The sequence below is a fragment of the Mercenaria mercenaria genome, chromosome 19, assembly GCF_021730395.1.
Source record: "Mercenaria mercenaria strain notata chromosome 19, MADL_Memer_1, whole genome shotgun sequence".
NCBI lineage: Eukaryota > Metazoa > Mollusca > Bivalvia > Venerida > Veneridae > Mercenaria > Mercenaria mercenaria.
The window spans coordinates 24597324-24613626 of NC_069379.1; the positions used below are offsets into that span (position 1 = coordinate 24597324).

General features: G+C 34.9%; 1 protein-coding gene and 1 long non-coding RNA gene across 2 annotated transcripts in view; one reads left to right on the forward strand and one right to left on the reverse strand.

Moving 5' to 3' along the window:
* Positions 1-16303, forward strand: part of LOC123541928 (tight junction protein ZO-1-like) — a 213956-nt gene that overhangs the window by 102725 nt on the left and 94928 nt on the right. Inside the window, 8 exon segments of the mRNA XM_053531778.1 lie at positions 5564-5591; positions 6494-6669; positions 7092-7331; positions 11718-11859; positions 12667-12853; positions 14201-14303; positions 15077-15299; positions 15892-16040. Of these exon segments, the coding sequence (XP_053387753.1) occupies positions 5564-5591; positions 6494-6669; positions 7092-7331; positions 11718-11859; positions 12667-12853; positions 14201-14303; positions 15077-15299; positions 15892-16040 (1248 nt within the window).
* Positions 1150-5869, reverse strand: LOC123535977 (uncharacterized). The gene is made up of 3 exons (XR_008368680.1): positions 5712-5869; positions 3983-4173; positions 1150-3370 (listed from the first exon to the last, which is right to left on the reverse strand). It is a non-coding gene; the product is annotated as an uncharacterized LOC123535977 (long non-coding RNA).

The window sequence follows — 16303 nt, forward strand, 5'->3', positions numbered from 1 at the left end:
TTTCTCAAAGAAACAAAATGGCGACTTTTCGACAATACAATATACGCCGCCGCCGTAGTCGGTGCCAGTTTCACGTTGAGTTCACCAGCATGACATGGATGACAACAAACTTCGTCAGAGACGGTAATTTCTTAATTTCAAGGGGAGTAATCCAAGTAAAACTTAAATGGCCGATTGTTGCTAGGGACACTGTTTACGCTTTTAAAACACATGCAACAATTAATTTACCGCAAGGACAACATTTTCAAACAATTTTACTGTTTCTAAAATGTTTCTTTATCGTCTTGAATGCTACACAACTTCGAAGACAATATTTATTAAGTACAGTAGACGTTTTACTGTGCTTATGTTTCGTACCAAAAACGCTCGTACCAAGAATTATTGACTTGTGCAGTAACGTCCCTAGAAGTCCTTGTTCTTGTGAAATTTCGTTTTACAACTTGGGGCTTATTATCAAGGGGTGATAAAAATGAGCAGTTAGTGGTTGGCTCAAAGCCGGGACCCCTTTTTTACAGGGTGTGCGCACTATCAACTGAACTAACCAGCTGCTGAAACAATTTCCCCTTTGTGGTAATCAAGTCCTATACCATAAGAAACTCCCCTGCTATATAGAAGTCGTGTACATAGAGGGGACTATTCCTGGATAATGCCTCTAGTTTATAAAACAGTCACAGTCCAATGTGTGCATCTAGTTAATTGAACAGATTGAGTAAAATGTGCAGTCAGTCTACTGTAGGGCTCAATCTTGGGGACCCTCTCATACAGGACTAGTATTCTACCAACTAAGCTAACCTACTGCTTAAACAAAACCTCCACTTTGTAGTAGTCAAGTCCTGTTGCATCATAGGCCTGGTAGCCAAGTGGTAGATGGCCCACCACTTCAGTGGAATATTGTAGGTTCAGTCTCTAGCCATGTCATGTGATAAAAGTTATTACATAATGGCATGATATTACATACGGCTCTATACACCAGCTTGTTTATAAGTAATCACTCATTAATAAGCATTTAGAAATATTTTGTTCTGCATTTTGCAGTGCTGTTAACTATTAACATCTATACTTTAGATAGTTCACATTTAGCAAGTGGCAAATAGCATGATGTAATTGAATAAGCAGAAAAACTGATGGACATAAAGACAATGAAAAATATTTAAGTTCTAATAATTTATTAAAGTTAACAGAAATTTTTATAAGTTGACAACAGTTTTATTCATTTATAAATAAATATGGCATTTCATAATTTGATCTAAAATATTGGTTGAACATTTAAAGTACAATGTTTTTCAAATCTTTCCAAAAATATCAGAAAATCTTTACTCTATGCTATTGATAAAATTTATATTACCAGTAAGTTGTTAGATTTCAGTATGATTTACAACAATAATTTTAAGTAAAATTTTATATTTCACTGTCATTGTCTTCTCAGATAAATTTGATTTTTTAAAAAGAACTATGAAATGCCAAAGTGTACAGGTTATCATTTTCATTTCTTTTAAATTTTCATTTACTGTTCCAGTTCACTATTCTTCCTATGAAAATGTTTATAATTAACTTCTGTTCACATGTTAAAAGTTATGCTGTTGACTCAAGTTGATGGTGTTTCTCTTACTGATGAGTCCTGGAAACACTGTATGGGTCACAAAATTAAATCGGGACGAAACACACCTGACAACAGATGTTGATAAAAACAATCAGTTGCATTAATAACCAACTGAAGATAAAAAAAGAAAATGTTATAACTTAAATCCAAAAACATTTTTAAAAATTTGCATGTATTTTCAAATTTATCTGATTTTCAGGTGTGTCTTAGGCTGTTTTCATTCAAATGACATAGTTTAATAACTAGTTTAATAGTTAAATGTGCTATTGCCTACCTATTCCCATAAAGGAGTGCAATGTGATGAAACAATGTTAAAATGATCACTATTCCAATAATTAGTTAACCAATAATAGTAGATGGTTTTGTAGTGAACAAGAACTGCCACTCAGGGTCAATTAAAAGAGAAAACATTAGAAATGATACAAGGAGGTTTTTAAAGTAAACAGCTTTAAGGCCTACACCATGTAAATTTCATACAAAAAAAACCCTTTAACTTTATGCAGCAAACTTTCCAGAAATAGAATGTTTATCAGTTGGTTAGAAAAGTACTACATATACTTTCAGTGATTCACATGACTTTATACTGCACAAGCCAAAAAGGGAGTTAATCAATAAAAACTGATTTAACATATTCAGTAACATTTTCACCCATGCCAATCTTTGACACATAAATGCGATAATTAAAATTCGAAAACAAGAAATTAATGTGTCTCATGTTCCTAACAAACAACGTGGCAGCCACATTTAAATTTAATGTAAACAAAGATAATGCCTTCAACAATATATATCTATCGGCTATAGTTGTTTTTTTTTAAATAATTAAGCTTTTTCTTCTCTCTCACCTTATTTTAATTCAGTTCAGTTTTAAGTGTTTTGGGGCAAATTACATATACACAATGTATCCAATCAATGTAGTCAACAAATGATTGCAATTTCAGCTGAATGGCTCAAGCAGTTTTAACCCTTATCATGCTGTTCATGGTTGGTCCTACCTTTGCAACAAGTGTAGATCATGATAAGCCTGCACATCTGTGCAGTCTGATCTTTATCTGCACTGTTCGCCATTCAGTCAGTATCTTTCGGTTAGCACCCCTTTTAACACTTAATAATACTGTCCAAATTGTAAAACGTACAAGTTCATTATAGAAATTTAGCAAGGGCCTAAGGGTTAAAGTTACATTAAATTATATAGCTAATTGTGTCCCCTGTGCACCCAAAAAAAGTGTGACATTTACATGAAGGCTAGTTTTCAACAGTGTGTCTTTTTAATCAAGCTTTATTGTTAGAGCTTTGATTTTTTATGTAACTTAAAGTCTGCACATTTAAAGCAAAATACTTTTTTTTCATAAACTACATCTCATTCTTACCAATATCAGGCAATATGTCGCATCTTGTGATGGAACCCTCTTCACAAAATGTAGTGAATAAAAACAAAAAACAATTTAAATGTTGAACACTACAGTTTCATAACCGCAATACTTTTCTTGAGTCCAAATGTTTTCCTAAGATCTTAATCTTTTCAGCTTTGAAGACACAATCTGACTATTTCTGTTTGATAAATCAACTTTCTCAGAATCTTGATGAAAGTCTATACACACAAAAATGTCCCCTGTGCACCTTTTCAGTAGTTTAGTGTCAGATTTTTTATATTCTTTAAATAAAATGTTTTTTACATAGGCCCCCACTTCTACAGTATATCTTGCAGCTTGTTCCTTTCACATGGCAGATATATTGTATTCGAGGAGATACATCAGGAGGAGGTACATCAATCTGAAAAGGAATTGTTTTTTCTATGTTATATACAGTACACTATCACAAATTTTATTTTTGTTATGCATTTATAGAGCGAAATTTCCTTTTTTTTTTGTTTCAGTATGATTCAATTTTGCCATAGTATTTCAGTCATGTAATGGTGTTCAGTTAACCTATCAAGTGTTCCTGCATTCTTTACTAGAAATGACTTGTGCTCACAGACAACTTCCCATTGTAAATGAGTAAGAAATGTTGGACAAATGACTTCAGACATGTTCTTCTCTCAAACTGTTAAAGATATTACATGCATAGCCAAAGGATCAAACTTACAACTTTTCTTGATTTATAGTCTAGTGCTTTATATTCTGAGCTAGGCATGCAAATTATCATAAGTGAAAGTTTCAAACCAAAACCAATACTGGTCAAAATCAGCCTGATCCATTTAAGATGTTTGTAAATGAAGTGCCTCCATTCAGGGTATCAATTTTGTTTCTGTATATTTTGCAAGCATGCTTTTACTTATTGTTCTCCTTTATTTCCTTTTGACTAAAATTAAAATCTAGCATGGTTTGAATTATAATAGAGTTTGCAAATTTAGGAAACATTGAGACTAACTCAGTCAATACATACTATACTTGAAATCACAGACCAGACACCAATACAGGTACTGCCTTCAGATCCATCAGTGTTTTGGAACCTTGGTGAATGGTCCTAGAACAGCTCAGAATGGATTATCCACTGTCATTAGCATCTTTTGAATCAGCACATAGCTCAAGTCTGACCTCTGTATAAGCTGAGGATCTTCATCAGCAGGCTGTGACCTGATATAAATTATATAAAATTGCTCTGTAACCAGGTTTAAATATACCTTATTCCATTTATAAGAAGGAATATCAATCTTTAAATTACACAAAGATTTTGATAATATAGAAAATCTTAAGCACTAAGTCTGAGACTTAGGTATACAAGATCAATGTTTATTGGGTGCATATACATAAGCTTATAATTATTAGCTACATAATTTTGATATCTACAAGAATCTTAATAAAACTGTATGTGGGTGTGTATTATATAAACCACATATAAAATATATAAACATATAATATTAAATAGCATACTTTGAAACATATGCATTGACAATGAACATTTAAAACCATTATCAAAATCTGTGACATTTCAGGGACGCCTTACAATTGAAATAGTTTTTTCTTTCATAATGATTTAAAAAAACCAACATGTTTTAGCATTTTATTGAGGAATTTCATATTCTGTCTCTATTTAGATCTACAATATACAGAAGTGTACAGGAAAAGAAGGAAAACCTTTAATATACAAATATATATTCTACTGATTGGAAATTTCCCATCATAAAATGCTATTATGCTGTCATACAGATTTTCAAACTTCTGTTTCAAAAATATATTTTTTTACCATGCTTGTGTCAAAAATAGTTTTTATATAGTCCTGTCTCAAGTTATGATATATTACAAACCTGCAACATTTAAAAACAAGAATAAGCTAGGCCTATATATGACACCTGTTGTTTGCATCTCAAGTGAGACTAATATTTACACTATTGTCTAACATAAAATATTGGTTATTTAGGATGTCTGGGGGGTGAAAGTGCTGCAAAAATGTAATTAAAAAAAATGGAACACATTTCAAACTGAAAGTGAAAGTAGAAATGAAAAGTAGAACTAGGATCATGTAAAGCCTTTGAGACCCCCTCATGTAAATTTTCATAAATGGAAATTATACCTGCCAGACCAATAATATTCATAGTACATATACACAAGTAGCAGATACTTTCTATAAAGGTCACCTTGTTTGGTTATAGTTTGTATTTTGTCTTAAACACATGTACCTCTAACTGTCCACATTTTATCTTGTAGAAATGTCAATCTTTTTTTTTCAACACATTTTTTTCTCTAAATTTGTTTTTGTTGTGTGTCTAACATACTTATCTAGGTACTCTGGTTAATGAAATATAATTAACTTTTATAGTTTTTGAAATATTGCATTTTTTTTCATTTTGACAGCTCTACCTACTTTCACTTTCATTTTGCATTTTCAAAAAAATGTACATGGTTTGCAGCACTTTCAACTCACAGGGTACCTGGCGAAATACGTTAGACACAGAATTAATTTATAATCATGACAGCAATGACAAAATACTATGGAAAAAGAAGCTTGATATCTTATACAAAATAGAATGTGAGTATTTTGAACAAACTGTGTTGTTCAAAGTTTGAAATGCCTGCAGTAGAGAATGCATAGCTATTTATGTCCCTGCAATCATTGATATGAATACACTAATTGCAGTAATTAATATGTGAATCAAAAAACAATATATACTTACGGCTGCATATCTGAATCCAATAAATATATGCCCGATAACATAAAATTGTCACACGTAGTGTAACAACATATGGTTGTGTTTACGTAATCCCATATTTGGTAAAGAAAACACATTCAATATGACGTAGTACCCTCGACTGTGTGTTTGATTGGTTCAAAAGTGACAGGTTTGAAGCTGATGAATTATAATATCGAAAATACACTGCCATACTTTTGTACAACAGTGTACAAACATACAATCTGGATATATCCCGAAACTGTAAATGTTGTTTATGAACATTTCTCAACGCTTCATTTCGTCTCAATAAATGAATAAATCCACTGCCCCGAACTATGCACTCGTGTTCGTGGGAAAGTTCACGCGGCTCCTTGGATGTTTGGCCACTTATGTCTTAAAAAATTACGGCTCAGCTGAGAAAAATCTCAAGACTTGAGAAAAAGTTTAGAGAAAGCCAACGTGAGAAATTTCTCAGCTGAGACAATTCTCAGACAATTCTGAGACAATCTTGAGCTGAGAATTTTCTCACTTTGAGAACGTTAGTGAAAGCGGGGCCTGGACTGTAACTATGACCTACAGAGACCGTGTTGAATTTATTGCAGTGTTGGTACGTAGGTCCAGTTCTGGACTGTAACTATGACCTACAGAGACCGTGTTACATTTATTGCAGTGTTGGTACATAGGTCCAGTTCTGGACTATAACTATGACCTACAGAGACCGTGTTGTATTTATTGCAGTGTTGGTACATAGGTCCAGTTCTGGACTATAACTATGACCTACAGAGACCGTGTTGCATTTATTGCAGTGTTGGTACTGTTTGTGTTGACATGTTTCAGATAAACAACTCTCCAATAGAAAGTCTGTCTTTGGTGGATGCAAGAAAACTGTTGGAGAAATCAAAAGAAAAAATACAGCTTATTATAACAAAGAAAAGGAATGATGATAAAAGAAAAGATGATGGTAAGAAGTAATAATTATAGGTGAGATAAGACTGAATTAAAGAGAGCTACCCGATCTTGATTTAAAAACAACTTGTTCTATTTTATCATGTGTCCATTCCCTCTTAGATCATTTTTTAGCTACATTGATCAGTTATAAAAATGTATTGATCTGAGTAGAGTAAGACTTTGGTAGGGTCAGATTGTTTATGCTGATTATTGGTATTTACTTTCCATGTGCTGTATCTCCGGTATTAAAACACATATATAATAAATGTACAAAACTTGTGAGTTCATATCTTGATGTTTGAGAGTGGTGTATTCAGTTTTGTCACTGTGAAGAACTTGTTATTCCTATCAAAGATGGAGCGAGATATTTTTATGTTGCCAATTAGGTTTTTTGAGCAGTCCATGTCTTCCATATGTTGGGTGATATAATTTCAGAATACTCACTTGGTTATGGAACTATGCAAAGTACTCTTCCTAAACACACAGACAGTGTCAATCTGTACCAACCACATTCCAACCCTGAACAGGACCACTATAAGGCTCAGTTCTCACCACAGGATATACCAGCAGGGGCGTACCCACCCAACAGTCCTCATTCACGATATGATGGTAGATATATCTATGACCATGAGGCAGTCCCGCCCAGACCACCATTGCCAACTGGCATGGAAGACAGTAAGTAATACCTTTTGATGTGTGCAAGACTGCAGACTGAACTGTTAATGTGATTTGCCTTCTAAAAATATTGTGGTATTATTTGTTAAACTGCTTGTTGGTGACAGGATACGGGATATATGCTGTGGGTTCAGGCCTCACTCGGGATGTTGCATCCTTCATGTTAGGAAGCCATCCAGCTGGCTTACGGAAGGCCGGTGGTTCTACCCAGGTGCCCGCTCATAATGAAATAATGCAAAGAGGGGCACCTAGGGTCTTCCTCCACCATAAAAGCTGGAAAGTCGCCATATGACCTAGAAACTGTGTCGGTGTGACGTTCAACCAAACAAAATAAATAAATCTTATGGCTAACTTCACAAGCCTAAACTAAGTAGAAGAATGAAAAGGGTAAGAAAATGCTAAATTTACTCTTGGAAATGATATCTGTAATAGTTGAACTTGATTTGATTAAGCCAGCAAAGCGGCAGCCATTTTGTTATGGCTATTCAATATATGGCTATTTGCTATTCAAATAACTATGCAGCCGTGGTCTGTCGTCCCTCTGTCCATCCATCTGTTATCAGTTTCTCGTTATCGCATCTCCTCAGAAACTACTGGGGGCGATTTTGACCAAACTTTGTCAGAATGATGTATTTGATGTATTTGTACCCTAGTTTTGTCTCCCTGAAAATCAGACTGGTTCAACAATTTTTGAGTGAGTTATGGCCCTTTGTTTATTTTGATTTCTAATATAATTTTATATCCAGTGGCCCTTCAAGTAGTTAATTGGTTTTTATCTTGACTTTCGAAGAAAAAGTAGAGCTATTGCACTTGCCCCGGTGCCGGCGTCGCCGTTGATTAAAGTTTTTGACAAAGTCAAATATCTCTGTTACTATCAAAGTTATTGACTTGAAACTTAAAATAATTATTTACTATCAAAGTCTACACCAAGAGAAACAATCCCCATAACTCTGATTTGAATTTTGACAGAATTATGCCCCTTTTTAACGTAGAATTTTTATACGCCCGTTTGAAAAACGGGACGTATTATGGGAACGCCCCTGGCGGGCGGGTGGGCGGGCGGGCGGCGTCCACAGACCTTGTCCGGAGCATATCTTCTACATGCATGAAGGGATTTTGATGAAACTTGGCACAGTTGTTCACCATCATGAGACGGAGTGTCATGCGCAAGAACCAGGTCCCTAGGTCTAAGGTGAAGGTCACACTTAGAGGTCAAAGGTCAAATTCAAGAATGACTTTGTCCGGAGCATATCTTCTTCATGCATAGAGGGATTTTGATGAAAGTTGGCACAATTGTTCATCATCATGAGAAGGAGTGTCATGCGCAAGAACCAGGTCCCTAGGTCTAAGGTCAAGGTCACACTTAGAGGTCAAAGGATACAAGAATGAAAACTTTGTCCGGAGCATTTATTCTTCATGCATAGAGGGATTTTGATATAACTTGGCACAAATGTTCACCACCATGAGAAGGAGTGTCATGCGCAAGAACCAGGTCTCTAGGTCTAAGGTCAAGGTCGCACTTAGAGGTCAAAGGATACAAGAATGAAAACCTTGTCCGGAGCATTTCTTCTTCATGCATAGAGGGATTTTGATATAACTTGGCACAAATGTATACCACCACGAGACGTAGTGTCATGCGCAAGAACCAGGTCCCTAGGTCTAAGGTCAAGGTCACACTTAGAGGCCAAAGGTCAGATACAAGAATGACTTTGTCCGAAGCATTTCTTCTTCATGTATGGAGGGATTTTGATGTAACTTGACACAATTATACACCATCATGAGACGAAGTGTCATGCGCAGTTCCCTTCTTTAGAATTACTTCCCTTTGTTGTTACTATAAATAGCTTATATTGTAACTTTTTCATTACTAGTCGTAGGGACAAATCGAGACCACTTTTCTGTAGTACAACATGCATGCTACATCCAATTTTGAGGTGTATTTTGACCAGTCTCTACCTGGTAAAGATTTTTGTGAGGACTTACAATTTTTTTTTTGATTTTTTTTTTTTTTTTTTTTTTTTTTTTTTTTTAAGATTAACTTCCCTTAGTTGTTACTATAAATAACTTATATTGTAACTTTTTTATAATTGACCGTAGGGAAAAACCAAGACCACTTTTCTGTGGTACAACATAGATGTTACTTTCCAATTTTAGGTGTATTTTAAGGTATCTCTACCTGGTAAGGAGTTTTTTTGTTGACTTAGAAAACAAAACACTTAGTTATTACTAAACAACCACAAAATTAAAATTCCATTTGCAAATACAGGTGCTAGAGTAAAGAAATTTGCTGTGACGGGCGTATATTGTGACATTCTTGCACTCTTGTTTGTTAAAGTTTTTGATAAAGTCAGATATCTCTGTTACTATCAAAGCTATTGACTTGAAACTTAAAATAATTATTTACTATCAAAGTCTACACCAGGAGACACAATTCCAATAACTCTGATTTGAATTTTGACAGAATTATGCCCCTTTTTAACTTAGAATTTTTAGTTAAAGTTTCTGATAAATACCTCTGTTACTATCAAAGTTTTTGACTTGAAACTTAAAATACTTATTTACCATCAAAGTCTACACCAGGAGAAACAATCCTCATAACTCTGATTTGACAGAATTATGCCCCTTTTTAACTTAGATATTTTCGTTAAAATTTTTGATAAAGTCAGATATCTCTGTTACTATTAAAGCTTTGGACTTGAAACTTAAAATAGTTATTTACACCAGGAGACACAATTCTCATAACTCTGATTTAAATTTTGACAGAGTTATGTCCCTTTTTAACTTGGATTTTTTTTTTACTGGCAAAGCTCTAAGTCAGAGTCAAGCACTGAGAAAAGTCGAGCGTGCTGTCTTACAGACAGCTCTTGTTTATGGCCTTACCTGTAGAAGGGTCATAAAGTCTGCAGACACTAATGAGATTCAAGTTGTTCATTATTTTCCTGTTACACCTCAGCAGTGATTGGTTGATGATTAATTTGTTTAGTACTCAAATTTCTGGGTTTATTAGTTATAATATAAGTAATTATATATGCTTTCTTTGTTTCCATAATAAGAAAAAAATAATAATTGCATATAACTCATTAATGGTGTCATCTCTCTTGTTTAGGGTATGGGTTTAATTATTAGTTATTATAGAAGTAATTATATGTGTATTCTCTGTTTCTATAATAAGAAAAAAATATTGCATATAACTCATTAATGGTGTCATCTCCCTTGTTCAGGGTCGAGGTCACTTATTTTGATCTAGTGACCTACATTTTTTTGTTTTTAACCTACAACATTCAAATTTGGACGACAGGTATAGTTTTGAGTGGCTAGATGAACCTTGAAATGAGTTGACCTTGATCTTGACCAAGTGACCTACTTTCACATTTCTGTAGCTACAGCCTTCAAATTTGGACCACATGCATAGGTTTGTGTACGGAAATAAACTTTGACATTGACCTAGTGACCTACTTTCACATTTTTGAAAGGTACAGGCTTCAAATTTGGACCACATGCATAATTTCTTGTTCCGAAATAAAGTTTTACCTTGAATTTGACCTAGTGACCTACTTTGACATTTCTCAAGCTACAGTCTTTAAATTTGGCCCACATGCATAGTTTTGTTTGACCGTGAGATTGACCTAGTGACCTACTTTCACATTTCTCAAGCTACAGGCTTCAAATTTGGACCAAATGCATTTTTTTAAGATTGATTAATGAATATTTCAAGAATATTGCTTCCTTTATCTGTCGTACTGTTCTGTTGATGGTTCATCAACAGGCAGATTGATTAATGAATATTTCAAGAACATTGCTTCCTTCATCTGTCCTACTGTTCTGTTGATGGTTCATCAACAGGCAGATTGATTAATGAATATTTCAAGAACATTGCTTCCTTCATCTGTCCTACTGTTCTGTTGATGGTTCATCAACAGGCAGATTGATTAATGAATATTTCAAGAACATTGCTTCCTTCATCTGTCGTACTGTTCTAATGATGGTTCATCAACAGGCAGATTGATCAAGGAATATTTCAAGACCATTGCTTCATTTATCTGTGATTAATTAATCTATATCTGGCTTTCATCAGTCAGACCTTATTGGATTGATACCTATGATCTGTAGATGACTTGTTGTTAGGTTACAGAGACTATCAGATAGGAAGTTTCAAGTCAGTAAATGCTGAACACTTGAACCTATGACTGAAAAATTTCATGGATAAGAAGCTTAGGTTATAGTATCTGATCAAAGCCATGCTTGGACATGGGGCCATGAAACATGACAGCAAATTAGTTGATTTACCATTTGTCCTTGTTTGCTGTTTTGAGAGGTAACTAGTAAATACCAGAGTCCCGTAACGGATCATTCAAGTACTTTATTAATGTATTTTATGTAATATAGGTACTGGCATGCGGTCTAAGAGTCCTGTAAAGGATGGTTACTATAGTGACAGAGAGGATCTGAGGAGACGAAAATCTCATGGTAACTATGCGACAGTACACGATGATGCTGACATGGGCATTCTACGCAGACATCATGAAGAGTAAGTCTTTCAAACTAGATTTGAATTGTCGGTTATTCTGTTTTTTCATTGACGTCAATGTTAGTTAGTGTTATATATACTTAACTGATTCATTGTCAGTTTGTCTTTTGATCAGCATGTTTGTAAGAATTTCCTGATCTGTAAGGTACTGTATATTGCCTGTTGAATAGTAACTCACAATTCAAAAGCATTGGACACTGTACATTACTTGGCAATACTTTTATTTATTTGTTCCAGTCAATATTCTAAACAATTTGTTACTCTGTTTTATATGGCAATACTTCATTCACTTGTATATGGCAATGCATTGTACTTTATTCACATGTTCTATTCAGTATTCAAGGCTATAGGGGACATGTGTTATATGGCAATGCATTGTACTTTATTCACATGTTTTATTCAGTATTCAAGGCTAGAGGGGACATGTGTTATATGGCAGTACTTTATTCACATGTTTTATTCAGTATTCAAGGCTAGAGGGGACATGTGTTATATGGCAGTACTTTATTCACATGTTCTATTCAGTATTCAAGGCTAGAGGGGACATGTGTTATATAGCAATACTTTATTCACTTATTCAAGTCAATATTCAAGACTGTCTTATCACATTCAAGCATTGGTTACAGAGTATGAAGAGTATAGGTAAATTCAGCTCACCTGAACAAAGTATTTGTCTTCATTAAATTTGTGTCAAGATGTAAACTAAATATTCTTGGAATAAAACCAAGGTCATATTAGAAATACAAGGGCTTCATGGCCCTCTAATAGTTGTCATGGTTGTATAAAAAATTTGTTTTATCTTTAAAGGAGATATGTAGGAAAAAGGAAGGATATACGACCTGAGCCTAGGGCTTGTACATTTCGAAAGGATCGAGACCTAGGCCTAGGCCTGAGACTGGCAGGTGGCAACTTAACAGGAATATTTATAGCATCAGTTCAGCCTGGTAGTGGGGCTGAAGCTCAGGGTCTTACAGAAGGGGACCATATTTTAAAGGTATACTCAATATATGTATAAATCTTGTAATGATACCCTCATTTAATGAGTTTTGAAGTAGGGAGGGGAAATCTATTAAGATCACTTAACCTATAAAAAATGAGCCAAATATGCGTTAGGAAACAAAATTATCTGACTGCCTTTTAAAATGAAATTTTTATGCCCCCGCCATGAAATGGGGTGGGGAGGTGGCATATGGTGTTACCACTGTCCGTGTGTGTGTTTGTTTGTGTGTTCAGAAAGGGTGGTGTTTGTTTCCGGGCCATAACTTTGATATGCACGGTCCGATTTCAAGGTAATTTCACACAAATGATAAGCATGGATAGACGATTTGTCATGCGCAATGACCACTTCACTAGGTCAATGGTCAAGGTCACAGTCCTTGGTTGAACTTACACTATGTAAGTGGTCTCTGTGTTCAGGCCATAACTTTGACATGCATGGTTCGATTTCAAAATTATTTGACACAAATGATAAGCATTGATAGACGATGTGTCATGCGCAATGACTGTTTCACTAGGTCAATGGTCAAGGTGACAGTCCTTTGTTGAACTTAGCCAATTTTCATTACATATGCAGATTACTAAATTTTCTGGTTTTCCTACAATATCTTTTTTTTGTAAATAAATGGGGCCAAGGGTCCTTTTAGTTTGTGAGCAGTACCATGACTGTGACCTTTCTCATGTTGCGGGGGCATCCGTGTCTGTGTCAAATTTCTAGTTCACATAAGTGTTAATAGGGAGGGCTGGGGTGAGGATAGGGGAAATAGGGTGGATTCAAAGGTTAATGTTTAGTACAGATATCCATTTACACAAGTTTTTCTGTATTGGGTAAAACTTTTTGTAAAAAGTCATTGTACCTTAACTGTATTTGTGAAATCATTAATAATTAGGTCAGTAAGTGTTATGAAAGGATATAGCTCTATTTTGACAACATAAGCATCATTTTTAGCTCAACTTTTCAAAGAAAAAGTAGAGCTATTGCACTCGTGTCAGCATCTGCGTCACCATTGGTTAAAGTTTTTGATAAAGTCAAATATCTCTGTTACTATTAAAGCTATTGACTTGAAACTTAAAATAGTTATTTACTATCAACGTGTAGCCCCGGGAGAAACAATCCCCATAACTCTGTTTGAATTTTGACAAAGTTATGCCCCTTTTTTTAACTTTAAAGTTTTTACTGGCAAAGCTGTAATTCAGAGTCAAGCACTGAGAAAAATTGAGTGTGCTGTTTTACGGGCTGCTCTTCTTGATGAAACTAGTTCACAACAGAGCCATTGGTCGCATATCTTTTGTCAGTTTATTACTATTGAAGTGTTGCAGTTTTTATTGTTACATTTTGTTACAGGCAAATGAGCGAGATATTGTTGGTTTGACACGAGAGGAAGCTGTAACTTACTTAACAAGTTTAGAGGGTACTGTAACATTGGTTGTGCAATACAAAAAAGAAGGTACTCTTTCATTTATACTGAATCCAGAAACCATTACTCTTTGATCATATAGTTTATTCAAGAAGTCAGTTAGGCTAGTATAAATAAACAGTCATTGGGTGGAGGAGGCAGAATAAAATAAATGGCAATATTCCTGTAATATTGGTATAAGTTGTAATTATGCTGTTATCAATGTATTATGGTTAAACAATTCTGTATAACTTCAAGAAGTTTAAACATCAAAAGCTCTTTTTATGCCCTAGGCATCTACTGATGCGGGAGGTATATAGTGATTGTCCTGTCAGTTCGTTCGTCCGTCCGTACGAGGTTAACCAAATGGGACCGTTTCGTCTAGCATCAATACCCCATACTAGAATGACTTGATACTAATGCAGATGTAACCTGTGACCATTCCTCATCTTCAGACATCTCCTGACCTCAGTTTGACCTTGACCTCATTTTGGACTTATGTTGCTTTATATGGACCATCTCTTGGTTAACCAAATGGGACTGTTTTGTCAAGCATCAATACCGCTTACAAGAATGAATTGATACTAATACAGATGTAACCTATGACCATTCCTCATCTTCAAACATCACCTGACCTCAGTTTGACCTTTACCTTGACCTTGTTTTGGACTTAGGTTGCTTTGAATCGACAAGGATGCCTCTGGGGGCATCAAGCGTTTATTGAACGCAGCTCCTTGTTTGAATAATCAAAAGGATCTGGTGTTAAATAGATGAGCTTTTCACACAAACATGTTACTAAAGAGAATTATTTATAATTGTTTCAGATTTCGATCGCATAATGACGAGTCACGAAGCTGGAGACTCGTTCTATATCCGAACCCATTTTAATCACGAGCAGCGTGAGCCTGGGGAACTATCTTTTGTACAAGGAGACATTTTCCATGTGAAAGATACATTGTTTCGAGGAGTTGTTGGGTCCTGGCTTGCTGTAAGAATGGGAAGAAATAACCAGGAAACTCAGAAAGGAATTATTCCTAACAAAAATAGGTAAATATTTGTCCTGCACTATGAAAATGCAGGTTTTATTTTTACAAAAATTGGGAATGTGTCTGTCCATTTTGGGAAATTTTGGGGCTGTTTTTTCAAAAATTTGTTGGGGGAGGGGAGAGGGAGTGAATAAGGCACGCTTTTCCAAAAATTGGGAAAATTATTAGAGGTGGTACTAAAATCAAAAACAAGATGTGCAAATCTTAATGAAACAGAAAACAAACATGCAACACATTTCAAAAGCATTTATAGCTTGTCATCTTAGTCTCTATAATGACAATGTCTTTTGCATCATTTAACATTTCAGTGTCCAAAAGTCCCATAACCTTTGTCGTATTAGTAAGCAGTCTGTTAAACAAGCCAGTAACTGTATATGAATCTCTACAAGTGAATGTATAAGAACCACTTGGTCAGTAGTCTATTGAACATGTATATGAACCTCTTTGTTAGAAGTCTGTTGAACAAGTGAGTGATTGTATAGTTAGCAGTCTGTTTAACAAGCAAGTGACTGTATATGCTGAATAAGCTAGAACAGAACTTGCTATTGAAGAGAGTTTGGACTTACTTACATCACTGATGTTGTATTATACAGAGCTGAGCAGCTTGCCATCTCAAGTCAGAGTACGTCGGAGGAAGACAAAGAAAATTCTCCATCAAAAGGACGAGGACTGTTATTTAAGAGGAAGGCAGCAAGAAGGTCAAAATCTCTCAGTAAAGACCATTGGGAGGATATGATCTTCTGTAAGTTTTCTTTTCTAAATTACAGCTTTTTTAGTGTCAAGTGGTAACAAAATGTGTACAATGGAACCAGAAGGAGCTGGAAATGTTTCTGAAAACCCTTTATTTGCAATAAATAAATGTTAGGTTAAGTGGTTCATACAACTTGAGCAGAATAGTACTGTCTTTGGTAAAGATAATCTTTATTTTGAAGTTAGAATGGTCACTCACTGCTGTGTGTTAACACAAGCTTTATCACTGGTCATATGCTTTCTTTAAATGATCTT